The sequence below is a fragment of the Pelmatolapia mariae genome, linkage group LG10_11 (assembly GCF_036321145.2).
Source record: "Pelmatolapia mariae isolate MD_Pm_ZW linkage group LG10_11, Pm_UMD_F_2, whole genome shotgun sequence".
NCBI classification, from domain to species: Eukaryota; Metazoa; Chordata; class Actinopteri; order Cichliformes; family Cichlidae; genus Pelmatolapia; species Pelmatolapia mariae.
Genome location: NC_086236.1, coordinates 1442689 through 1469164, shown reverse-complemented (window position 1 = coordinate 1469164; position 26476 = coordinate 1442689). Strand labels below are relative to the sequence as shown.

Sequence of the window (26476 nt, the reverse complement as noted above, 5' to 3'; positions counted from 1 at the left end):
GGTGAAATCAGGTGGAAAGTTTAGTGGCCAGGATATGAGGCTGCAGAGTGTTGAACGTTGATGAGGAGTCAGGGAGCTCCAGATGTTTGTGGATGGAGTGCAAGATGAAGATTTTTGCATCATCGACACCTCTGCATGCATGGTAAGCAAACTGGAGGGTCCATCAGGGGGTCAGTTGCTCTTACGATGTGCTGTTTTATGATCTTCTCCATGGCCTTCATCACCACGGAGGTGAGGGCCACAGGACGAAGATCATTCACAGACTTTGAGTTGTTTTTTTTGGGGGATGGGGATGACTGTGGAGTGTTTCCACAGCTGGGGGACGGTGTGACTGTCAATTGAGTGTTGAAATAGAGTCCGAACACACTTCCTAGTTGCCCTGCACAGTGCCTCAGAACTTGACTGCTGATGTTGTCAGGGCCGGGTGAGCTCCTCTCCCTGGTCCTCCTGAGGGCTCTCACCACGTCCTCAGTCCTGAAGGTGAGTGCAGAGCTGCCAGGTTTGAGTGAGGATCTGGACTTCTCAAGCTGGGCGATGTTTTCCATCTCAAACCTGGTGTAGAAAGTGTTGAGGTCGTCAGCGAGGGAGGAGGGGTCGCTGCCCTCCACCTGGATGGTTCTGGGGGTGGTGACCACAGTATTCACAGAGGCCATGGTTTTTAGCCCCTGCCAGGCTGAGTGGAGGTCCCCTGTGGTGAAATTTTTTTCAACTGTGTTTTTATACTCCAGTTTAGCAGTTTTTATGGCCCTCTTGACCTCCCTGTTGACCTCCTTTTTGTCCAGTGCAGAGCCGGTGAAGAAAATCCTCTTTTTTTTATTAAGGATTTCCTTGAGCTCCTTGGTGATCCAGGGTTTGTTGTTGGGGTAGATGGAGACTGTTTTTGAGGGGATAATGTTGTCAACACAGAAGGAGATGTATGATGTCACCGTGTTGACTTGTTCGTCAATGTCATCAGAGGGAGAAAGAAGGCTGTCCCAGTCAGTGGCTTCGAAACATCCTTGTAGGGTGAGGATACTTTCCTCTGTCCACTGCTTGATGTTTTTGGTGACCTTTTTAATCCTCTTGATGACTGGGGTGTAAGCAGGGGCCAGCAGGACGGTGTGGTGGTCTGCTGAGCCGAGAGGGGGGAGGGGGTAGGGCTTTAAATGCATCTGGTACAGAGCCATAGCATTTATCCAGTCTTCCCCTGACGTGTGCTGCATGTAACATACTGTTGGTATCCTTTAAGCAACTTGTCAGGGGAACAGTGGTTGAAATCACCCAGGATGAACTTGGGAGAGTCCGGTGATAATTTTTCCAGTTTGTACAGAGTGTTGGTGAAGTTCTCTGTGGCTTAAGCTGCATCAGCTCTGGGGTGGATGTAAACCAAGATGATGAAAAGCTGTGGGAATTCTCTGGGGAGGTAGTAGGGGTGCAGGGAAACAGCCAGAAGCTCGATGTCTGTAGTGCACAGCTTCTCCCTACCAGTGACTGTAGAGCACCAGCTGTTGTTTACATACAGACACACACCGCCGCCATGTTGCTTCCCGGTGCGTTCGCGGTCTCTGTCCAGATGAAGAGGTGGTGAAAACCATCAAAAGCTATGCCTGAAGGGCTTGTGAAATCCTGCCTCTCTTCCTTACTGCCACTCATCTCTGCTATCATTCACTCTTCACTCATCACTGGCATTGTTCTCTCCTTATTCAAAATTGCTTCAGTTACTCCTATACAGAAATAAAACCTTCCTGATATCCTAACATCTTTAATGACCTCCATCTGATTTCTAATCTACCCTTCATTTCTAAAATACTCAACAAAACTGTTGCAGCTCAAATTCATTCACACTGTCACGGTCCTGGGTCGGTGACCCAGTGTTTTTGGTTTTGTACTTTTACTTTTGATTTTATTACGAAGTATGACTGTTTGTTTTGGTTTCTGTCCTAGTATTTCTAGCTTCCTAGTTTTGGTAGTACTTCCTGAGTTCTTGTTTTTTGGATTTGCTATTTTTTTCCCCATTGTTTATTCTGTGCTCTCTTTTCTCTGTGTTCCTTCTGTCTGTCCATGGTGTTTTGTTTGCTCATGAGTCTGCGTCTGTTAAGTTCTGTGTCTCGTCTGGATATCTGTCTGTCATTTACTTCCTGTTTTACTTTGTAGGTCTGTGCCTTATGTCAGTACGTCCAGCTTTGTGCTCTCCCTCTCTCGTCAGTGTAATCAACGTCAGCCGTGTCTCCCAGCTGTTTCCTCTTAGCTCTGTTCACCTCTTGTATTTAGTGTCTGCGTCTTCCCCTGCTCATTGTCGCGTCGTACAATCAACCTTCGCTGTATGTTCCGTTAACCTATTTGCCTGCCCGTTAGTTTACGTTTTTCCAGTATAGTGTCACCTGTTTAATTTGCAACTGGCAATAAAGCTGTTTGAGTTTCACCCTTGCCTCCATGAGTCTGCATTTTGGGTCCTTTTCCCTGCCTGCCTGCACACAGCCATGACACACACCTGGTTAATAATAATATCTACGAGAGCTTTCAGTCTGGTTTTCGCTCATGTCACAGTACAGAAACTGCTTTATTTAAATTCACTAAGGATCTTCTAATTGGCGCTGACTCTGGTCTTCTCAACATTCTCATCCTTTTGGATCTGAGCTCAGCATTTGACACCATCTCTCATTCCATCCTTGTAAGCAGACTTTCCTCTCTTGACATCTCTGACACACCCCTAGCCTGGTTCCAATCAGATCTTCTTGACCGCTCCCAGTTTGTTCAACTTAAATTATTTCATTCTTATCCATTCCCACTCACTTCTGGTGTACCCCAAGGCTCAGTCTTAGTCCCTACACTGTAAAGAAAAAAAAGAAAATGTTGCAAAAACTTAAAAACTCAAGGCAACCCAATGCATTTATGTTTTTAGGTTCTGATGGATAACTTATAATTTCAGGTTTAGGAGAAAAGTTGCTCCAACTAATGTTTTTGTGTTTACAAAATTAATAACTGTGCTTTTTCTTAACTCACATTTTATTGTTTTAGTAATGTATTTCCTAAAGTTTACACAAGGTATTAGTTTTAGTTTTGGCAACGTATTTTCTTAAAGTTTACAAAATGTATTTTTTTTGTTTTGCCAATCAATTTCTTAAAGTTTAGAAAAAGTATCCTTTATAGTTTTCATGAAGTGCTCCCTGTTGTATTAATGAATGTTTACACAATGTTGATTTTCAAATAACTTTATTGTGTTCAAACACAACTGCACCACCAACAATGTTTTGAGATCAGCCATTTTTAACATACTGACAACATTCAGCCACAAATAAAGTCCTTTTCCAAAAACAAAAAAAGTCAAATTTTTGTAACAAATGTTACTAATCCAATTTTAAAGGTGTGGTATTGTCAGACAGAATATCAAACCTATCTTGATTGATAGTCACTAACAAACAGATTCAAAACATCAGATGGCAGGATGTGAACTCTTCTATCTGGTTTCCATACAGCAAACAACTTTCAAACAAATTTTTCTACCACTGGTTGTGTTTTAATAGTAATGGTATCAACACTCTAATTTCCTCTGAAGTTCAGTATCGCGCCACATTTGTTATAAAACTAGTACAAATGTACCAGACCAGAGTACAATTATTTTTTTAAAAACAGTTCAAGTTAGAATAAACCCTTTCAACATTGTATAAAAACTTGTTATACATGAAATCTGCTATCAGCTATGCAACCTACATTAAGTAAAGCTAGAACAGAAGAGATTGCTTCAGAATTTTCTGCACCTTACTGTTTTCTTGAAGCCAGAAACTAACTTTTTTGAGAGCAACTTACCACGCAACCCAAAAACTGTAAATCAAAACAAATTGTTGCATTCTGTTTTACACAAGTTGTATTTGAGTTGAACATGTTGTCAGATAGGTTAGACTTTGGTTAAGAGCTTGGTTTTGAAGCTTCTTACCCTTGTTAGGATGCCTGGGTCGTTGACCCAGGGTTTTGAGTTTTTTATTTTATTTATCATTTCTAGTCTCTAACAAAGAAACCAAAGTTCTGTCTTATGGTTTATGTCTCTGTGTAATCCACAGTTGCAGTCTCCCCTGTCGGCTATATCCCTGTGTCCAGTCAGTCCCCGTTTCTCAATATGCGTACTTGTGCGTACTTGCGTTCTCGTGTACTCGTGATACGTCATCAGTCGGAGACCAAGTACTGTTCCAATTCGAAGTACGCATCAAGCCGAGAACGCAAAAAAGTCCCAGATGTGTTCTCGCTCCGCCCGTTTTATCGAGCATGCATCGGTGGTGACTTGTGTGGACTTGGTACAGTTAAATATCCCAGAATGCATTTCGTCCAAAACTGAACAGCGGACTCCCGGCACATCGTTTGCAATCCCCCCCCCCCCGCTCGCGGTCTTCTCACTACTCAGGTTAAAGAAACCCCAGCAGCTGTCTATAGTATTGAGTGTCCACTAAAATAAAAATAAAAGCGTTCTAACATCTCACCTGCTTGTTTTTATTAAGGTATGTACACGTATGTACATGTACACTATTTTTATTAATAGAGGTTTCACTACTGAGGTTAAAAATGATATATAAGTCACTTAGATCACTTCTAAATGTTAATGTTTGGTTTATTTCAGTGTTTTATTTGTTCCTGAGTAAATCGGTTTGGCTGTGATTAAAGTTAAGCTTCATAACATGTTACTCACAGTTAAATTAAGAGGGGACGGCAGTAGAAACTCCGGACCTGTGACATCATCATGTACGCTGGTGTTCCAATGTACAAATCGCGAGTCCGTGCTCGCGTTCTCGGCGAGTCCGTACTCCCGTGCGTTCTCGGCCAGTACGTACTTGCCGAGAACGCGAGTACGTACTCGCGTACTTGAGAATTGAGAAACGGCCAGTGTCTGTGTCTGCCCTGGTCCCACGTCTCTGTTCCCTCTGTAGTGTCTGCCTGTGAGTCTGTGTCTGTAAGTTCAGTCTGTGTTATGTTTCCTGTTTTACTTTGAAAGTCCGTGTCTCATGTAAATGCGTCTGGTTTTGCTTCCTTTGTCTCGTTAGGCCTGATTTGCCCCAGCTGTGTTTCCCTCCTGTCTCTCATTCCCTGATTGCTCCCTCTGTGTATTTAAACCCTGTGTTTCAATTTGTCGGTGTCGCGATCTACCCTCATCTTGCTGTGTGTTCTGTCCGTTTGGCAGTTCAGGTTATTATTGTTTTCAGTTTAGTATTTGTATTCCCAGTTTTGCTAGTTCTCTGTTTGCCATCTAGCATTAAGTCTGAGTTTGAGTTTACTTTCTGCCGTAAGAGCTTTGTGTTTTTGGCCGTGCCTGTGAAGGGTGAGTGTTCAGTGTTTCTGAGCCAGCCAAATAAGAGACTGAGCACCATGCAACCCTCTTAGCTTCAAGAGTAAGGGTAGCCGGGCCACAGTCAATCCCCAGACTTGGCTGTGAGCTGTGCAACCTGAGCATCCTTAGTGTTATGAACCTCTGGTGCCAGCAGACCTGCCGAGCCTCAATATGCAGCAGAACTGAGCCCGTTTACCTGGTCATACAACCTGGGTTACCGGAGTCTTACCATGAGTTCAGGCTCGATCGCTTGTGTTGTCCTGCACCAAAGAGCATGGTGCAGCTGCATTTTTCCAGTCCTAACTGTAGGAGCCATTGCATTTCCTCACCTTAACGCTCAGGTCATGATGCACTTTCATGTACTGTGGGCGAGAGGCAGGAATGGTGGACCCAAGTGTAGACTCAGGGAGGTGGAAAGTAAACACAAACTTATTGCTACAAGATAGAAAAACAGAAGACTAACTTAAACTGAAAATATTAACAAAGCTGAAACACGCAGAACACACAGCATGGAATGAGATCATGACACAGGAAAAGAAAAACACAGGGCTTAAATAAACAGAGGGAATAATCAGGGAATGGGAGACGACAGCTGGGACAAATCAGAGAAGGAAAGCAAAACTAGAAACACTGACATGAGACACACACTTTCAAAGTAAAACAGGAAACATAATACAGAGATGTGGACCAGACCAGGGCATACAGCTGACAGGGGGGGACAAAGCAACCCTGTAACACAGAGACAGAAACCACAAGACTAAGAACTCCAACATAAAAACCAAAAGACTAGAAATGATAAATAATGACAAAAATCAAAGTTCAATAACCAACACTAGGTCAACGACCCAGGTACCCTAACATGCACTCTGCTCATTTATTTCTTTTCCCTAGATCTGCAGGCTTTCATTGTTTGACTAAGCATTTCTTTCTGGTCGCTAGTTCTCCGAGGCTTATTACTCGAAGAGCAGAATATTAGCTGGCAAGATGGTGTGTTCACAAATATATTCAGTGGTTCAGTTCAATTCAATTTTATTTATACAGCGCCAAATCACAACAACAGTCTCCTCAATGAGCTTTATATTGTACAGTAGACCCTACAATAATAGATACAGAGAAAAACCCAACAATCGTATGACCCCCTATGAGCAAGCACTTTGGCGACAGTGGGAAGGAAAAACTCCCTTTTAACAGGAAGAAACCTCCGGCAGAACCAGGCTCAGGGAGGGGCGGGGCCATCTGCTGTGATTGGTTGGGGTGAGAGAAGGAAGACAGGATAAAGACATGCTGTGGAAGAGAGACAGAGATTAATAACAGATATGATTCAATGCAGAGAGGTCTATTAACACATAGTGAGTGAGAAAGGTGACTGGAAAGGAAAAACTCAATGCATCATGGGAATCCCCCAGCAGCCTACGTCTATTGCAGCATAACTAAGGGAGGATTCAGGGTCACCTGGTCCAGCTCTAACTATATGCTTTAGCAAAAAGGAAAGTTTGAAGCCTAATCTTAAAAGTAGAGATAGTGTCTGTCTCCTGAATCCAAACTGGAAGCTGGTTCCACAGAAGAGGGGCCTGAAAACTGAAGGCTCTGCCTCCCATTCTACTTTTAAATACTCTAGGAACAACAAGTAAGCCTGCAGTGTGAGAGCGAAGTGCTCTAATAGGGTGATATGGTACTACAAGGTCATTAAGATAAGATGGGGCCTGATTATTTAAGACCTTGTATGTGAGGAGCAGGATTTTGAATTCTGGATTTAACAGGAAGCCAATGAAGGGAAGCCAATACAGGAGAAATCTGCTCTCTCTTTCTAGTCCCTGTCAGGACTCTTGCTGCAGCATTTTGGATTAACTGAAGGCTTTTCAGGGAGTTTTTAGGACTTCCTAATAATAATGAATTACAGTAGTCCAGCCTGGAAGTAATAAATGCATGAACTAGTTTTTCAGCGTCACTCTGAGACAGGATATTTCTAACTTTAGAGATGTTGCGCAAATGGAAGAAAGCAGTCTTACATATTTGTTTAATATGTGCATTGAAGGACATGTCCTGGTCAAAAATGACTCCAAGGTTCCTCACAGTGTTACTGGAGGCTAAGGTAATGCCATCCAGAGTAAGAATCTGGTTAGATACCATATTTCTAAGATTTTCAGGGCTGAGTACAATAACCTCAGTTTGATCTGAATTAACCCTCTCGAGGCAGACGTTGCCGATTTGCAACAGTTAAAAACTAACAACCTGATTACCCCACATATATATTTTATGAGGGGTTTTTTTGTGATAATTTTCCCCAAATATCAGATTTTTCCTGTAACTAAAACTTAATTTGAGTCTGAGAGGGTTAAGAAGCAGAAAGTTAGCGGCCATCCAGGTCTTTGTGTCTTTAAGACATTCCTGCAGTTTAACTAATTGGTGTGTGTTACCTGGCTTCATGGACAGATAGAGCTGGGTGTCATCTGCATAGCAGAGAAAACGTATGCTATGTCTTCTAATGATGCTGCCTAAGGGAAGCATGTATAATGTAAACAGAATTGGTCCTAGCACTGAACCCTGTGGAACACCATAATTAACCTCAGTGTGTGAAGAGGACTCTCCATTTACATGAACAAATTGGAGTCTAGTAGATAGATATGATACAAACCACTGCAGTGCAGTACCTGTAATACCTACAGCGTGCTCTAATCGCTCTAATAGGATATTATGGTCGACAGTATGGAACGCTGCACTGAGGTCTAGCAGGACAAGCACAGAGATGAGTCCACTGTCAGAGGCCATAAGAAGATCATTTGTAACCTTCACTAAAGCTGTTTCTGTGCTGTGATGAGCTCTGAAACCTGACTGAAACTCTTCAAATAAGCCATTCCTCTGCAGATGATCTGTTAGCTGTTTGACAACTACTCTTTCAAGGATGTTTGATATGAAAGGAAGGTTGGAGATTGGCCTATAATTAGCTAAGACAGCTGGGTCTAGAGATGCTTTTTAATTAAAGGTTTAACTACAGCCAGTTTGAAGGTCTGTGGTGCAGCCAGTCAAACTGCTTACTTCTTTCCTTGTCATTTAAACAGTGTATTCCGGTTTGCATACTCAAAGTAGCGCCTCAGTGTCTCCACAGCCCTTTTCATCCTCCACTTAAGAACTCTTCTGGTTACACATGGTCATTTAGCAGTTAGTGAATCATTTAGGAGGATTAGTAAGGATGAAGTGAGGGCAGCAATTTTGGACTTTTAATTTTGGTTTCACTATATTTCTACAATTCCTTTTAATAAAAATCACCACCATAGCCATTCAAATTAATCCACAGTAATAAATAAAAATTTCAAACTTTCTATTTTTTAGTAAAAATATAGAAATTTCTATTTTACTACTCCAAATAAAACCACAACAATAGTTGCCTCAAGGTGCACTTCTTTTCCTAATACTAAGATATCTCAGGAATTACGTGTGTAGTGCTGACAGAAAGGGGAGTGTCACTGGTCCAGCCACTCAAGATCAAAGTGGGTTGTATGAGGTCTGCAAAGTATAAGGTTTATATTGCTGGTTCGACACAATCTTTGAGAGTGAGAAGATGACACACAGAGTTGTAGTAACTAAAGTGGGAAAAGGGTTTGGTGGGACTTCATCAGGGATCAGCGCTGAGCTGCTCCTTGTTTGCAGTGGTGACGAGGGAGATTTCTCTGTGGACTATGTTTTGCAGACAACACTGTATTCTGTAGTGAGTATAGGAAGCAGGTGGATGATAGCCTGGAGGGACTTATTACACAGACAGCTTTCACTGGAGCACTGGAACTCTGTGCCCAGTTATTCCATGTCACTAGTCAAACAAACTGACTTTGTTTGACTAGTGTAAACAAAGGTGCACTAGTGGGTCAAACCAAATGAGGGTCAAACCATGTTTGACCCTCATTTACATTAAGAAAGCCACCTCTGGATTGCAGACTTGTAGAATAATATGACTGGTTACCAGCAGCCCTGGTACTACAGCTCAACTATCAATAACTTTTACAACAAACAGTCACTTCTTTCTGTTTGTACTCTGTTTTGTCTCCACTGGTATCAAAAATTAAAACATTGTCACAATTACTGACAGCATTTTATTCAACAAACATCTTCTTATTTACACCTTTCCCCAGGAAATTGTGCATTATTCTTGATTACCAAGAGATGACATGTTTCATGTAGCACAACGTGTGCAGAAAAGGGGCATATTATGATATCTAAGTTTCCTGTAGGAGTTTTAAGAATTTGAACATTTAAAGCTCGTCAGCAAAATTTGCAACCTTTGTTCTAGAAATAGAACAAAGGGTTAGACATATTTATAATATTTATAGTATTTATGATGTCTAATTCATATAATTCGTATGTCTATCCCATGGTCAGGAGAATAGATTAGAGAGGTTGCTGTTGGATTTCAATGTTTTTTTTATGCAGATAAAGCACAGGTTGGGACAGCTGTGTTGTCTGCTCACCAGATAAACAGGTCCATTCAGGGCCTTTTCTTGCAAGCCTTTTCTTTTGCCTTATTGTAAGTTTCTTCTAATCTTTCCCTCCCTGTCCTAAACCTCCAAAAACAAAAGTTAGAAACTATGATGATAAAAATTTTAGATAAAGTTAAATTAAATGTCAGATTTTTAAAAAAAGAAGTCTGATGTTTTTTATAGAATTACTGAAACTTGCTGATTTAACAACCATGGTGTCATAAAATAATAATAATTTTTGCTAAGTTTCAGGAGAAACATATGCTCGTGTTTGAAAATCCCACAAAATGATTATTCTAAGTTTCTGGCCTGTTTAATCGAAGGATTTGCTCTACCCAACAGATAGAACATGAGGACAGGTCTGATGGTCTCATCTCTTAACCCATAGATGAGAGAACTTAGGCATCTGGGTAAGATAATAAAACAGACATAAAAAATACTCTGGACCCACAAAAGTACAGTTCTTGTTACAGTTCTTGACAGAGCAATAATCAATGGGAAGTACATGGCAGAGGAGAGATTGAGGCACAGCTGGGTTAGATTCAGCAGCAGTGTGTTACGAGCTTTACCGGCTAAAGTTTTATCTGTGGAGGCTGACCTGGCTGCTGCTATAACACCAATATAACTGGAAATGACTGCCACACCAGCTGATAAAAACAGAATACAAGTAAAAGCTGTGTCATATTGATCAGACTTTGAACCAAGTAATATAGCTATGTTAGAACAGACATCTTTCATGAGCAGAATATCCACTTTTTGAATGAAAATTTCTAAAAATAATAAAAGTCGAGTGAGATTGTTCAGTGAACTGATGGCCCAAATCCCAATCACAGCTGCCTCTGTATTTTTGATGGTGACGATAGTAGCATGCCTCAGTGGATAGCACACAGCAACATATCTCTCCAGTGACATCATCACTAGTGTGAGAGGAGCAATTCCACCTGTGAGATTGACCAGCAAACCAAGAAATCCACATAAAGGATACGACAATTTAATTCTACAAACAAACAACAGATACTGAAGTTGACTCTGTGCTAGGTGTAGAGTGTCTGCAAAAAGGAGGTTATATAGAAGAATATAACGGCAGGTCTCTCGAAACACCAGTTTGCTCCTCAGTGTGAACAACATGGTCCCATTAATGAAGAGAAACACACAGCATGGAAATGTAGTTAATGTGGAAACAATCATTATCCTCAGGAAGTCCTGGTACTGCAGTTCAGCAGTGATGTTAGCGAAAGACTGAGGTACATTTGACATTGCAAAATTTAAGACATGTAGAACGATACCCTGTTGAAGTCACTGAAACAAAAAGTGTATTCAGTTAGCATTCCTACAACAGTCAAGATACAAAATGTTTAAAAAACGATGCTCACAAGAAAAATGAGTGTTAAAAGTTGGTGCTCATTCTACATGGGCAGCGCTGGTTAGCAGAGTTTGATTGAACTCAAAAGCAATTTATTAGCTTGGTGTTTGCAACCTTGTCACATGATGATCACTAATGAGTGATGTTAATTTTTCTTTCACTGTTACCCACTAGTTTGGTCTTCTGTTGTTCTTAGTGAATTAAGTAATGAATTACATTTCTAAAGAACTCCGTCATAGAAAGTAATTAATATACTAATATACAGGGTGGGCCATTTATATGGATACACCGTAATAACATGGGAATGGTTGGTGATATTAAAGTCCAGTTTGTGGCACATTAGTATATGTGAGGGGGCAAACTCCTCAAGATGGGTGGTGACCATGGTGGCCATTTAGAAGTCGGCCATCTTGGATACAACTTTTGTTTTTTCAATAGGAAGAGGGCCATGTGACACATCAAACTTATTGGTAATGTCACAAGAAAAACAATGGTGTGCTTGGTTTCAATGTAACTTTATTCTTTTATGAGTTATTTACAAGTTTCTCTTTGTTCACAGCCATTGACATGTCGAAGAGGTTAACACGTGAGGAGCGGATCGAAATTGTGTTGTGTTACGTCCCTCTGCATCCCCTAATCTCCTCAATGTTTTCAGCTGGTGGTAATTGGCCACACCTAGTCAGGTGTGGATAAAAGCATACCTGAGGCAAGCTTCCCAGGGAGCTCACTTGCTTTTGCCTTGGTGTCACCAGCCATTTCAGCCAACCTCCTATCCATTATAAGATAAAACCTCTTCCTACCTACACTCTGCTATTCGTCTCCTTTTTTTTATGTTGCGGCCTCGAGCCGGGTCGTAACATAAGTGGGGGCTCGTCCGGGATTTGAACCCGGGACCTCTCGCACCCCAAGCGAGAATCATACCCCTAGACCGGGATCATTTGGACATTTTAGTGGAGACTGAGTATCAGTTTGTTCTATTTTTAAGTGGGTGAGTCTAGAGGAACCCTTTTGAGGGAGGGGGTGTTACGTCCCTCTGCATCCCCTAATCTCCTCAATGTTTTCAGGTGGTGGTAATTGGCCACACCTAGTCAGGTGTGGATAAAAGCATACCTGAGGCAAGCTTCCCGGGGAGCTCACTTGCTTTTGCCTTGGTGTCACCAGCCATTTCAGCCAACCTCCTATCCATTATAAGATAAAACCTCTTCCTACCTACACTCTGCTATTCGTCTCCTTTTTTTATGTTGCGGCCTCGAGCCGGGTCGTAACAGTTGATATCTGGTGAACGCAGTAACCGGGTCATTGCAGCACATTTGAATGCAAGACACCCTACGAGACCACCCATCTCCCATGCTACAGTTAGCAAACTGCTTGCTAAGTTTCGTGAAACTGGTTCAGTGTTGGATTTGCCAAAATGTGGACGCAAGGAAACTGTCACTAATGAATCTGTGAAGGTTCTCAGTCATCCAGGTCAATTTGCAGAATGGGCAAAACAAAAATTGGAACAGGACCCTCAGTTCACGCAGAAGATTTTGTTCAGTGATGAGGCAAACTTTTATGTGAATGGTGAAGTTAACAAACTAAACCACCGCTATTGGTCTGACACTAACCCACATTGGATGGATCCCTCCAAGACTGTTGGAACAACAAAAGTGATGGTTTGGTGTGGTATATGGGGTACAACAATAGTGGGTCCATTCTTCATCAATGGAAACCTCAAGGCCACTGGATATTTGAAATTGCTACATGATGATGTGTTTCCCTCTTTATGCACTGAAGCTGGCACGTTCCCTGAGTTTTTCCAGCAAGATGGTGCACCACCACATTATGGGTGCCAGGTCCGAGCATTCCTAGATGAACAGTTTCCTGGAAAGTGGATTGGTCGTCGTGGGCCAGTTGAATGGCCCCCAAGGTCTCCCGATCTGACCCCCTTAGACTTTTATCTTTGGGGTCATCTGAAGGCAATTGTCTATGGTGTGAAGATACGAGATGTGCAGCACCTGAAACTACGGATACTGGATGCCTGTGCTGGCATTTCTCCTGCCAGCACAGGCAGACTACGATGACCTGGATGACTGAGAACCTTCACAGACATTTTCCTGCGGTGTTGCTATCAGTGTGTGAAGAGCGGGAGAAGAGGGTTGCATTGACAATCCAACACAATGGGCAGCACATTGAACACATTTTATAAGTGGTCAGAAACATGTAAATAACTCATGAAAGAATAAAGTTACGTTGAAACCAAGCACACCATTGTTTTTCTTGTGACATTACCAATAAGTTTGATGTGTCACATGGCCCTCTTCCTATTGAAAAAACAAAAGTTGTATCCAAGATGGCCGACTTCTAAACAGCCAGCATGGTCACCACCCATCTTGAGGAGTTTGCCCCCTCACATATACTAATGTGCCACAAACTGGACTTTAATATCACCAACCATTCCCATGTTATTATGGTGTATCCATATAAATGGCCCACCCTGTACTTTGCAACATAGTTACCAGGTACCTACAGAAACCTGAGGCCTTAGTGCCACACACTGACATGAATTCTTATTTTAATGAACACGCAGACTATGCTATTTGGCATATTGTAAATGGGATACTTTGTGGCATTTGCATAGTTATGACTTTCTTTTGCCAACTCGACCATGCAGCCCATCCTTCTTCAAGTGCCTCCTTATTGTGCATCTTAAAACAGCCACACCACTTTTTTTTATTTTTCAGAGAATCCTGTATTTCACCTAAAGTTATTTGTGGGTGTTTCCTTGCATCCCGAACAATTTTTCTGTGGCTGAAATTTTAGTTGGTCTACCTAACCATGGTTTGGTTTCAACAGAACCCCTAATTTTCCACTTCTTAATCAGAGTTTGAACACTGCTGATTGGCCTTCTTAATTCCTTTGCTATTTTCTTTTATACCTTTCCTGTTTTATAGAGTTCAACTACCTTTTCCTGCAGACCCTTTGACAAATCTTTTGCTTTTCGCATGACTTGGAACCCCAAAACTATCAGTGAAGGACTGGATGAAAATGCAAGGGTCTGTCAGGGGTCAGGAGTCCAGAAAGTCACTTTTTATACACACTCACTAATTACAAGCAAACAGATCACAGGTTAAGATGGTTACCTTTAATAGCCTTTCTAACCCTTTTGTGTGAAGTTGTGTCCAAGTTATCAGGGCCAATCACCAGGGTATCTAAACTTTTGATCGGGATCATTTGGGTAGTTTGTGTTGTGATTATGATTTAAAATAATGTAAATGATAATAAATGTATTTGGGAGAAGTAGAAGCTCTTCTCCGTGCTCCTCTGTAACTTCTCACTTATCTCTAGGAGACAGCCCAGCTGCCATTTGGAGAAAACATGTTCCTGCTCTTTGTGATCTCCTTTCTGCCACTACCCAGAGCTTGTGACCATAGGTGATGGTAGGCACCTCAATGACTGCTTCGCTTTCATGCACAGCTCTCTCTTCACCACAAAAGACAAAAGAAGGAACAGCACCAACATCGCTTCAGACAAGGTCACACACGCTCCTGTTTTTGCAGGATTTAGCTAGCATTTGTAGTGGCTTTCACATTGTTGGATTTGGACACTTAGTGAATGGACTCCCATTCGATGTGAGAACGTAATCCATCTGTTTGCAGAGGGAAAGTGTGATTTTTTTTTTTTTTTATTAATTTTTTTGAGGGAGCATAACATTAGCTGGCATGATGTTAGCTTGGATTTGACCTCTGAATTCAACCTTGTCATGCGATGACTTCAGGAGATCAGGGTTGAGGTAAGGCAGTATAGGATGAGATTTTATCCAGGTGCCAGTCATGCACCCTCTCTTCTTTGTGTTTTCACTTCTTTGATGAAGGCGACTTCTTCTCAGATGATAAAATATAGATATGATTCATATCTTGAATTTGAAGGTGTACACACAAATTCAAATTGGTTTCCAATGCTTCTATGATTTCTCCTCCAGCTTTATATATAAAAATGTGATTAGGCAGAATGTGCATCTCACATCTCTGGAGTACAGGTTGGCCAAGGGGAATGATTAGCTGAGTGGAAAAATATAAGTAACTGTTGAACTGGGAGTGGGGAGTGTAGATATATTTGTATCCTCAGTATCACTCTGTGTTGGTTGAAAAGAGTGACACAACACATGACCAGAGTGACACCTGATGATGTCTCTCATGAAAATGGCAAGTGTTTAAATCATGCTTGTTAAGCAGTGGTGTTATGGAGGTGAAAACTGTCTATATATAGCAAATGTCTATATTAGGCCCGGTGGTATGATGGAAACACTAATTCTGAAAAAAAAAAAGGTTAGTCATTGGTCTGAGTCAAAGTCAAGGTATGTGACAGTTTACTTAGGCAATGACTTTAATTTTCAGATCAGGAGCAGGATCAAGAACAAGAAAGAGTTTGGCGAAAAGCTCAAATTTTATATTTGAAAATAATTAACAATGTACTCCAGTCTGGATCAGTTTAATATGAGAGGAATAAATCTTGCAGAAACCCAGCAGATAATCTAAGGCTTACTTTTATTAAACCATTTCAGATTCCAGGTGAAATATTGCAAGCTACTGACTTAGTTTCTGATGACAGCATAGGTGGTACATGAGGACAGGTCTGATGGTCTGATCTCTTAGCCCATAGATGAGAGAACTCAGGCATCTGGGTAAGATAATAAAGCACAAATAAAATACATTCTGAACCCATGAAAATATTGTCATTGTTACAGTTCTTGAAAGGGCTGTGAGCAAAGGGTTATTAATAGTAGAGGAGAGACTCAGGCACAGCTGCATCATATTCAGCAGTAGAGTGTTTCGAGCTTTACGTGCTAAAGCTTTGTTTGCAGAGGCCAACCTGGCAGCTAATATCACAGCAATGTAAGAAAAAATGACTGCCACACCAGCTGATACAAACACTAAACATGTGAAAGCTGTATCATATTGATCAGACCTTGTCCCGAGCAGTAGAGCTATGTTAGAACAACGGTCTTTCATCTGCAGATTTTTCAACATTTCAAATGGGAAAAAAAAGATGAGTCGAGTGAGATTATTTAGTGAACTGATAATCCAAATCACAATGATAGCAGCCCCTGTGTTTCTAATGGTGATGATGGTAGGATACCTCAGTGGGTAGCACACAGCTACATATCTCTCCAGAGGCATCACCGAAAGGGTCAGAGGGGAGATCCCAGTGGTGAGATTGGCCAACAAGCTGAGACATACACATACAGGATATGGCAATTTTACTTTAAAAATAGAGAGCAGGAAAAGAAGCTGACTCTGTGCCAGCTGCACAGTGTCTGCAAAAAGGAGGTTATACAGAAGAATGTAACGGGGAGTGTCACGAAACACCGGCTTACTCCTCAGTGTGAACAACATGGTCCCATTAAGGAAGAGAAAAATAAAAGATGGAACTGTTGACAGAGTGGAAACAATAATTACCCTCATTAAGTCCTGATACTGCACTTCAATAGACATGTTAGTGTAAGACTGAGATACATTTGACATTGCAGAAAATTTATGACATGTAAAACACAAATCTGTTGAAGTCAGTGCAGCACAGAATCCTAACAATTGTAGTATTCATACAGGAGAAAAAACATTAAAATATCTCACGAAAGCCTGGTGGTTGATAAAAATCCCAGTCCCACAAAAAGAATTTACAGTTCCTTCTACCGGCAGTCATCAGGTTAGGATCTGTGTTTGCCCATTATTGGCAGAGCTCTTCTGCAGAGTTGGTCTGACATTGCATACAATTTATTAGTTCTGTCCTCGCAACCTTGCAGTGTCATGTGACGCTCAGTTGCAGTGTCACATGACAATGATCACTAATGAGCAATGTAAACATTCTTCTTTGTTTTGGGGGTTTTTGTTTTTGCCTGTCCGGTTTGGTTCTTTAGCCATCAGAATTTCTGTCTGAAGGCCTAGGAAGATGCCCAACGGATTTACTTTGGCAAGTGGATCATCACGGCCTTGCCATATTGGTCCATTTGATTGAACTTTGTTATTATTATTTTTTTATTTTATTTTCAGTTCTTACAGATTGGACAGATATGACTGGGGGATAGGAAAGGGAGAAAGAAAGTAAGAGAGGGAGGGAAAGAAAAACAGAGGGGAAGAGGGACAGTGAGAAAGTGCACATAAAAAAAATTAACCGGATGACTTGTTGAGAAAAGAAAAAAGAAAAAAAAAGAGAAAACAAGCAAAAAAGAGAGCAACATAATAAACACAACACCATTACAATAATCTAGCTAAGCGTAAATTACAGTAAATACTAATTATTGAATGTTATGGTGCATCACGCAAAACCGACAGTGCACAGTGTACTTTGAGGTAGCAGCCAAGAAAGGTGTAGTTTGTGTCTGTGAACACCCTTGTTCACAAACCAGCAGTGTTGGGAAGGTTACTTTTACCTCTTCTACTACAGATTACAAAATACATGCTCCAAAATGTATTTTGTAATGTATTCCATTACGTTACTCAATGAGAGTAACGTATTCTGAATACTTTGGATTACTTAATGTCATGGTCCGGGTGTGTGCCAGTGTGTCTCCCTCCAAGCCGGCATCTCCACCCCTGGGAGGGGCCTCAGTGTTCTGCTGATTGCTCACACCTGTGGGTAATTAAGCCGGGGACTCATAAGGCCAGCGCACTCAACCTCTCTTCGCCAGATTCTCAAATAACCCTAGTTAGTGCAGGCCACCACGGTGATTTCGCACACGCTTTGTATACTACCTTGTCTCATTGTGTGTTTCTCTCATAGCCACGCACCAAGTTGCCAAACTCTAATATCTGCCGAAGAGCTCCAATCCGGACGCTGGACCACCTGACAGTCCCATGGGCTGTTCACCCGACTCACCTGCCTGCCTCCCTGCCTCCACGCCAGGAACTTCGTACCACTCACCCCTCCACGCCACTACCGACCACCCGCAGCAAGTACGCAGTGCTAAGGAAAATTCAGAACGAACAGCTTGCCCATATTTCTCCTGAACCATACCTGAACGTCTGTATTCTGTTTACAGTGACTCTGACCCTTTCCCCGGACCCAGTTTGACTCTCCCTCCAGCCCAATCCCCGGAACTGCTGTCTCCACTGACCAACACCAGATTGCTTGCTTAGCCCCCTTTGAACCCTTTGGTTTAGTTGTGGCATTTTGCGCTTGTTAAACTCACATTCCTGTTTCCTGCTTATGAACACTTGCTGAGAAAATAAACGTTGTCTCTAAAAATACTTACGTGCTGTTCGGCATCCAGCATTTGAGTCCTTTCTCTTTTGAGGCGGCCTCGGCCGTGACAACTTAGTATATTATCATGCTTTTTACAACTACATGAATGAATGGACTATTGCTGTGTGATTTAATACTATTACTGAAGGTTACTCGCCATACCAATAGCAACTAGATTTTTAATATATAATATATATTGAAAATCTAGTATATATATATATATATATATATATATATATATATATATATATGTGTATGTATGTATGTATGTATGTATGTATGTATGTATGTATGTGTGTGTATATATGTATGTGTATGTATGTGTGTGTATATATGTATGTATATGTATGTGTGTGTATATATATATATTAATATAAATGAGTAACAGTAGGTGGACATTAGGTAAGGCTGCACTTTTTGCAGCGATCTCGTATAGAAAACTATTCCTCGCGTATATAAAACAGGTCCGCTGCTCCGAACCGTAGTAAAGGGACCTCTGGCTAATACGTCGGGTTCGTGTCAGGCTCGTAGCTGAAAACTAGCTTTACTTTGTTGTCTGGGTCAACTTTGCTAGCGAGAGACAGAGAGAGGCGTTGAAAGGCTGCTCCAACGGAGCATATTGTTTTGGAGGAAAACACGAACACAGTGTACAGTCGAGTCTTAAAAGTATACTTACAACTGGGCTTGTTATTGCTTCCATCTCCCGTTTCTGCTCGGTGACAACTCGTACTTTTCATACCTTTTTCTCCCTCTCTTGCGCTCACAGACACATAACGGGTGTGGCAGTCCATTCTCCCTACAACATGGACTACAATGCACATGAGGCTACATTCTTTAGGGTTATGCCTGTAACACTCTGCCTATGACCTTCATATTAAATCATTTTTAATGAATATCTAAATATCACCTTCCTAAACGGTAACTGTAACGGTATAGAGATACTCATATTATGTATTTTAAATACCTAACGCCGGTACATGTATTCCGTTACTCCCCAACACTGCAAACCAGACCCCAGACATCCAGAGGCCCCCAGGGTGCTAGAGCCCAAGGAGGACCAATGGAGGGGCAACCATGCCACCCTCCTGGGAAGAGCTGATGAGAGCCCCAGACGAGGGGTCCCCTAGCAGCAACGGAGCAGAAGCCAGAGGGGGCTGCAGTGACATGCCTGTGGGCTCTGCTGGCAGCCAGCTGTGCCAGAGTGGACCAAGCCCCAGGCTCAGAGGCCGGAGGCCTGAGGGCTCCCCCACCCCCTGGAAGGGGCCCAACCGAGCCACGGGTGCCAGGCCCTGCCAAGCAGCCACCGGGAGTAAGCTGGTACACACCTGAGCGCCCAGTCCAGGACACCAAGAACCACCAACACACCAACATCTGAGGGCATGAGTCCCCGGCAGGGAGTGTGGTGAGGGGAGAAAGGCCTCATATCTTGGAGGGCCTGAGGTGTTCCCAGAGGCGTAGAGTCTAAGAACGAACCTGACATATAAACACAGACATACAGGAACAAACAGACACAAATGTGTCCCACCCTCATGCACACATATACAAATACTCGGCACTCACCCAAAGCGGAGACAGACACAAATGGACACTGTACACACAACCACTCTCCCCAAACATACCCTATACCCCAGGGCCAGGTACCCTTGCCCCCAGAGGGGGAAACTGCACCTAGACCCAGGAGATGTTACCCTTTTCCCTGGGGTTGAGACAAGCAGACTGTCCCCGACTCCACAGTAGCAGGGAGGCCCCGCATCCCAGACCTCTGTCATGGTCCGGGTGAGTGCTCAAACTTTTCTGTGTCCTGATGATTCCACCTCAGGGGGCCGCCCTATTTCCTTGTCATCATTACACCTGCGAGTAATTAGGCTGCAGGCTTTTTATGATCAGCGTTCTCAAGAACTCATCGCCAGAACGTCTGCTAACTCACGTTGGAGAAGGCTTCAAGAAACCTAGTCATAGATATTCTCATGCTAACGTTATTTCCTGTCCTCACCGTAATCCACTGGATATCGCTGCTCCCCGCTGCGACACTTGCTGCTTAATCCGCTAGTCAACTCGCAGATCCTCCGCACCTCTTTACCTACCTGCCCCCTTGCCCAGCCACAGATATTCACGGAGTTATTCTCTGGACTCTCCTGTTTTTGTATTTGGATCACTTACCCCCCTCCACGCCTCGTTTCCTCCAGCAAAAAAGTAAGACCGGTTACATTTCACCATTTACACACGGTTGTAACGTCTGGAACACCTCCTAACACCTGTCTCCCTCATTACAGTGTTTTTGCCACATAAATCCTCTCTGGCTTCATTTCACGGTTGCTGCTAAGGATGTTATCCGGTGTTGGGTTCCCCTCTTTGGTCCGCCACAGCTCCAAGACTCACTCTTGGACCTCACCACCCATTTAACCTAGCGATTAACCAGTGCCTCGTTTTCAGTTCGTGTTGTTGAGCCTGTTAGAGTCTAAAGACTCTTTCACAGTGTGTCATTGAAGCGTCTGAATGTGTGCCCACAGGAACACAGTGTATTTTCATTCATAGTGCCTTCAAAGAAGAAGTGTAGTTCCCTTAGTATTGCGGCTGAATGCTAGCTCATAGTGGTTTTTAATAGGAAAAGTTAAGTTGCGCTCTCAGCATGGTAGCTGTAATCTCATCTCCTGCGTCTTATTTAAGAACTTCTAGTTTAGAATTTTTCCCCACCTAAGTCGCTCGCTCTTAGTTCATAGTGGATGTGTCTGACGTGTTTTTGCATCCTTGTACATTTAGTGTTTCCTCTAGATTTCTGTAATGAACTTTACTTTGTCATCCTGCTGACTGATTTCTAGAATCAATTCGATTCCGATTCAGAAGGTCCCGAATAGATTCGATCCACGATTCAATTCGATTCGATTCATCTTGCTCTTGCTCTTGACGAAGGCGGTCGCACTTTTCTCCTCTCCTCCTCCTCCTCTCCCTTAGCTTCGCTGCTTAGCCTCTTGTGTCCTTGTCTAGTCTTGTGTTTTTTGTATTATTTTTCCCTGGAACACTCTCTCACAGTCTGTTCTCTAAAACGTAAAAGAGGAAATATGGATTTGATCAACTGGTCCCTGAATGCAATTGACACCCTTTTCTCAACAAGAAGTCTGGGCTCGGGTGAGCCTGAGTGTCCTGGAGGTACTTTCCCTGCTGGATACACGATGGACGGGTGGCAGAACTTGAGGGTCGTGTGCCTGGCGGGACTGTCGATCGAAGACGCTGAAGATATCTATCTATTCGGAACCATGATAACAGGGTTTCTTGCTGATCGGAGCTGGCTTGGCCCTGGCTTATCGAAGAATTAAGAAAGCGGATCTGGCTGTTCAAACCCCCACAAGGCTGCCCACTGGGATTGAAACGATGGGACGAGGCGTGAGTTTCTCAAAATGGGCTCATTGAGTGCAGCACGGATAAGATCTTGGAGAAGCTTGCGGCTGCCGTGAACACTCAGAATAAGACCTCTGAGTGCAAATTGGATTACATCTTGGAGAAGCTCACTGCGGTCGTGAGTTCTCAGAATGTGCTCTTTGAGCACAAGAATGACAGCATCACAGAGCGTAAGTTTGATAACATCATGCAGAAGCTCACGGCTCTCCAACGGGAGATTGAGAGACCAGTGACGGACTGTTAGAACAGCTTTGAAATTCATATGAGTTGTTCGCACTAAAGTAAAAAACCACCGTCACTTCATGCGGCTACCACTTCGGCGCCAGCTGTGGTCTCAAGGCTGGAGCTGAACAACAACACCCTGATAACAGACTGTGCTTAGACTGTTCTTCCTATCCTACGCAAGGCCACCTGGGTTGGCTGGAAGACTGTTTACTTAGCCTGGCAGGGCGAAGGACACTGTCTCAGCTGAACTCTGGACACACACACACACAGACATATATATACACATGCAGAAATACACTCATCCCCCCTCCCCCTCCAAACGCCTTCGACGCTTATTCCCTTCCGATGCTGACGGTGGATCAAGGAGACCAGCGCTTATGCTGCAGGACCGGATGCACTGTCTACACTGGCTGTCTCTCACCCAGAACCAGTGCGCATGCGCCAACCAGCGTGCAGCCTGTTACAGTCGCGCCTGCTTTTTCTCTTAGTTTAGCTCTGTTTTCTTACGTTTTCTTTTTGTTCCTACTTGTATTTTCATCCGTTTATTATCTTTCACTCAATTATGTGGATTGAGAGAGTTTTCGTTCTTCTGGTGGCCGTGGAACTATTACTATTACGGAGTCAGAGGGAATACCGAGAGTGTAGCCTGATGTGTTTCACTGAATCATGGATGCACCAGGACATTCCCAACGACAATGCTTCCGTGGAAGGTTTCCACACTGTTCGGGCGGACAGGGACAGTTTCGCTAGTGGTAAGTGGAAGGACGTGGAGTTGCTGTTTTAGTTAACAACCGGTGGTGTAACCCTGCCAACATAACAATCAAAGAAAGGATTTGTTGCCCGGACATTGAACTATGTGCTGTTGGACTCAGGCCGTATTATTTACCCAGGGAATTATCTCATGTCATCTTGGTGGCTGTTTATGTCCCTCCCTCTGCTAACCCCACAGCTGTATGTGACACTATCCACTCTGCCATAGCCCGGTTACAAACTCAGCACCCGAGTGCCTTTATTGTGATCTCGGGTGACTTCAACCATGTATCACTGGACAATACACTACCAACATTCAAACAATATGTGGACTGTCCCACCAGGGGAGAGAAAATTTTAGACCTACTGTATGCTAACGTCAAGGATGCATACAGCTCCTCCTCCCTCCCCCCACTTGGTAGGTCAGATCATAACCTGATTCACCTCACCCCCCGCTATGTGCCAATTGTGAGGAGGGAACCTGTGACCACGAGGAGCATTAGGAGGTGGTCAGAGGAGGCCTTAGCAGAACTACAGGGCTGTTTCGAGGTGACCGACTGGGAAACACTCTGTGAGCCTCACGCCGAGGACACGAGGACATCAATGGGCTTTCTGAGTGTATCACAGACTACATAACTTTCTGCACCGACTCCATTGTTCCAGCTCAGACTGTTCATTGTTACCCAAATAACAAGCCGTGGGTGACTAAGGACATCAAAGACCTCCTCAACAACAAGAAGAGGGCTTTCAGAGGGGGCAATAAAGAGGAGGTGAGGAAGGTCCAGGTGTTACTAAAGGACAAGATCAGAGAGGCTAAGGACAATTACAGGAGGAAGCTGGAGTGGAAACTCCAGCAGAACAGCATGAGAGAGGTGTGGAGGGGCATGAAGACCATCACTGGATTCAGGCCAACCAACAGCAGGGGAGCTGAGGGAGGTGAGAACAGAGCTAACGAGTTGAATCTGTTTTTCAATAGGCCACTGCACAGAGACCTGCCACCTTCAGAAGTTTTCTGATGACTCTGCGGTGGTTGGATGCATCAGCAGGGATGATGAGACAGAGTACCGGGCTGAGGTCGACTCCTTTGCCACGTGGTGTGAGCAGAATCATCTGCAGCTCAATGTGGCAAAGACCAAGGAATTGATCGTGGACTTCAGGAAGACCAGGAAACACTTGACCCCTGTTTCAATCCATGGGGTCAGTGTTGACATTGTGGAGGACTATAAATACCTTGGAGTACACATTGACAATAAACTGCACTGGGCTACAAACACCACAGCACTTTACAGGAAGGGCCAGAGTCGTCTCTATTTTTTGAGGCGACTGAGGTCCTTCAACATCTGCCAGAAAATGCTCAGGATTTTCTACGAGTCTGTTGTGGCCAGTGCGATCCTCTATGCTGTTGTATGCTGGGGGAGCAGGCTGAGGGTCGCAGATGCCAACAGACTCGATAAACTGATTCTTAAGGCCAGTAATGTTGTGGGGATGGAGCTGGACTCCCTTAAGGTGATGTCGGAGAGGCGGATGTTGTCCAAGATAAAGACAATGTTGGATAACACCTCCCACCCACTCCATGACACGCTGGTCAGTCACAGGAGCACGTTCAGTGAAAGACTGAGATTACCGAAAAGCACCACTGAACGACACAGGAAATCATTCCTGCCTGTGGCCATCTCCCTGTACAACTCCTCCACTTAACACACTGTTTACGGCAACAGCTACACCCTTTTTGCACGTTCTTCCTTTTTCAGCTATTTATTAATAAGTGACCTTTATGTATATATATGCCTGTATATATTGTGCTATTCTTAGTTAGTGTATTGTCTGTCTTTGTTAATGGTTGTTTATAATGGAGCACTGTAACGAAAAAGAATTTCCCCTAGGGATCAATAAAGTATTCTGATTCTGATTTACCCTCCCCTCTTGCTTGTCATGTGTTTCTTTGGTGTATTAAGAGCTTTTTCATGTGCTATGTGCAGAGGTGTTTTTTTTTTCTGTTCTCAAACTGATCTCCCTGTTGGAGCTCAGTCTGGGGGGAGTTATTTTTTTCTCCTTATCTTTCCTCATGTTGTGCATTTTCCATTGTTATACCTCTCTGACCTGTCTTCCCCATGTAATGTTTTCGTGCAATGTATGTATGGTCGGAGAGTATGATGGCGCCGCCATTGCGTGCAATTGGTCGGCAGCCTTAACATGAAATTTCCCACTCGTGGGACTAATAAAGGTATGTTATCTTATCTTATCTATTTTGCTCACAGTCCCTGCATCTCTGAGTGGTGTCTGCACCTGACTCTATTTCCTTGTGTTTGGCCGTCTGGCCATGGTAACCCCAACCAGACGGCCAAATCCTCCTACCAGCCCCTCCGTCATGATGGCTAACAGAGAACGGGGATGTGTGAAGACCCCATACCTCCCTTGGCCCGCTCACATGTAGTGTTGCTGCATGCTGCTCTCAAGTGCATTAAAAACACGGGAGGTCATGGTGCTTCCTGTCAGAGAGCAGCAGGTGTCAGCACAGTCCCTCCTGAGAACCTTCAATGTCTACATGTATTTAAAATTGAGAGGTGGGCACCTGCGCCAGAGGTGAGGTTGAATACACAGACCGTCCTCTGGACGCCGTATAGCGTGCCCACCCCCAAGGCCCTATGTGTATGTATTATGAGAGTGTGAGTAATGTGGATGTCTAAGTTGTGGAATAAAAATGAGGCACAGGTGGCCACAAGGGGACAGGGAGGGGATGCTTCCCCTGCATCCTGGTGACTAGGGCTGGGTATTGTCACTGATTTCTAGAATCTATTCGATTCCGATTCAGAAGATCCCGAATAGATTCGATCCACGATTCAATTCAATTTAAATCGGGGAAATTTTGCCTCAGACAGTCAGAAATATTATAATTCTGATCACTTATCAGTACATTTCTATATTTTATATCTCTAAAAAAGACAGCTGACACTTGCTTGACCGTTAAGAAGGCCGACAGCACTGTAAACAACAGTAGACAGGTGGGTAATAAGCAACGAATAATGCAGAAAACAGAGATTTTTGGATGGGAAACTGTTCCTGAGAGAGAGAGAAAGAGAGCTCTGCATGAAGTGTGACTTTATCATGGAGGAAGCAAACCAGCAAAAGTCAGAGGGAATTCATGACGATGTTCATGTGAAGCAAAATGTGAAACGTAGTTGGGATCTTCTTTTGTTGCTGGTTCAGTCACTATTGTTAGGAGAGAGATAAAACCTGCAGCTTCAGAATCTAGCTCAAAAAAGATGTAAACACAAAGAGTGGACCCTCCGACGCATAAAAATCAGTGAGCTGTCTGCTTTCAGCCCTGACGCCGTGAAAAAGGCAACAGCTTACTGATACTGATCCGTCAGCGGGTCCGGCTCTGTGTTTACGTCTTTGTGCAGAATCCGTGTACCTGCTCTCATTTACAGTATTAGCTGTTTGGTGGTTGTCGAGATTTTGTGAAGTTTAACCTGAGATTCTGGCATTTCGGGGAAAATAAATTTATATTTAAAAATCGATTCAGGATTTTAATGAATCGATATCACATTATCCAAGCTAGAATCGATTTTAATCAATGAATCGATAATCAAAACCCACCCCTACTGGTGACACACCTGCATCCCAAGGCCCTGCATGTGTGGGTGGGTGTGGTGGAGCATAAAGACAGAGGCAGACGGGGATGGAGAGGGAAGGAAGGAACTGTCCTGATTCTTTGATGTGGGGTTGAGAACAAAAAACCAATACTCCAGAGAAGTC

General features: G+C 43.3%; 2 protein-coding genes and 1 long non-coding RNA gene across 3 annotated transcripts in view; all 3 read right to left on the bottom strand.

Annotated features, from left to right (window-relative positions):
- LOC134637831 (uncharacterized) overlaps nucleotides 1-26476 on the bottom strand; it is a 253854-nt gene that overhangs the window by 144277 nt on the left and 83101 nt on the right. The gene's annotated exons all lie outside the window — the stretch shown is intronic.
- On the bottom strand, nucleotides 10054-11019 carry LOC134637095 (odorant receptor 131-2-like). Its single transcript, XM_063487435.1, has one exon. The coding sequence runs from the start codon at nucleotides 11017-11019 to the stop codon at nucleotides 10054-10056; it is 966 nt and encodes a 321-aa protein (XP_063343505.1).
- Nucleotides 15691-16629, bottom strand: LOC134637082 (odorant receptor 131-2-like). The gene has a single exon (XM_063487418.2). It carries the CDS (start codon nucleotides 16627-16629, stop codon nucleotides 15691-15693), a length of 939 nt encoding a protein of 312 aa, XP_063343488.1.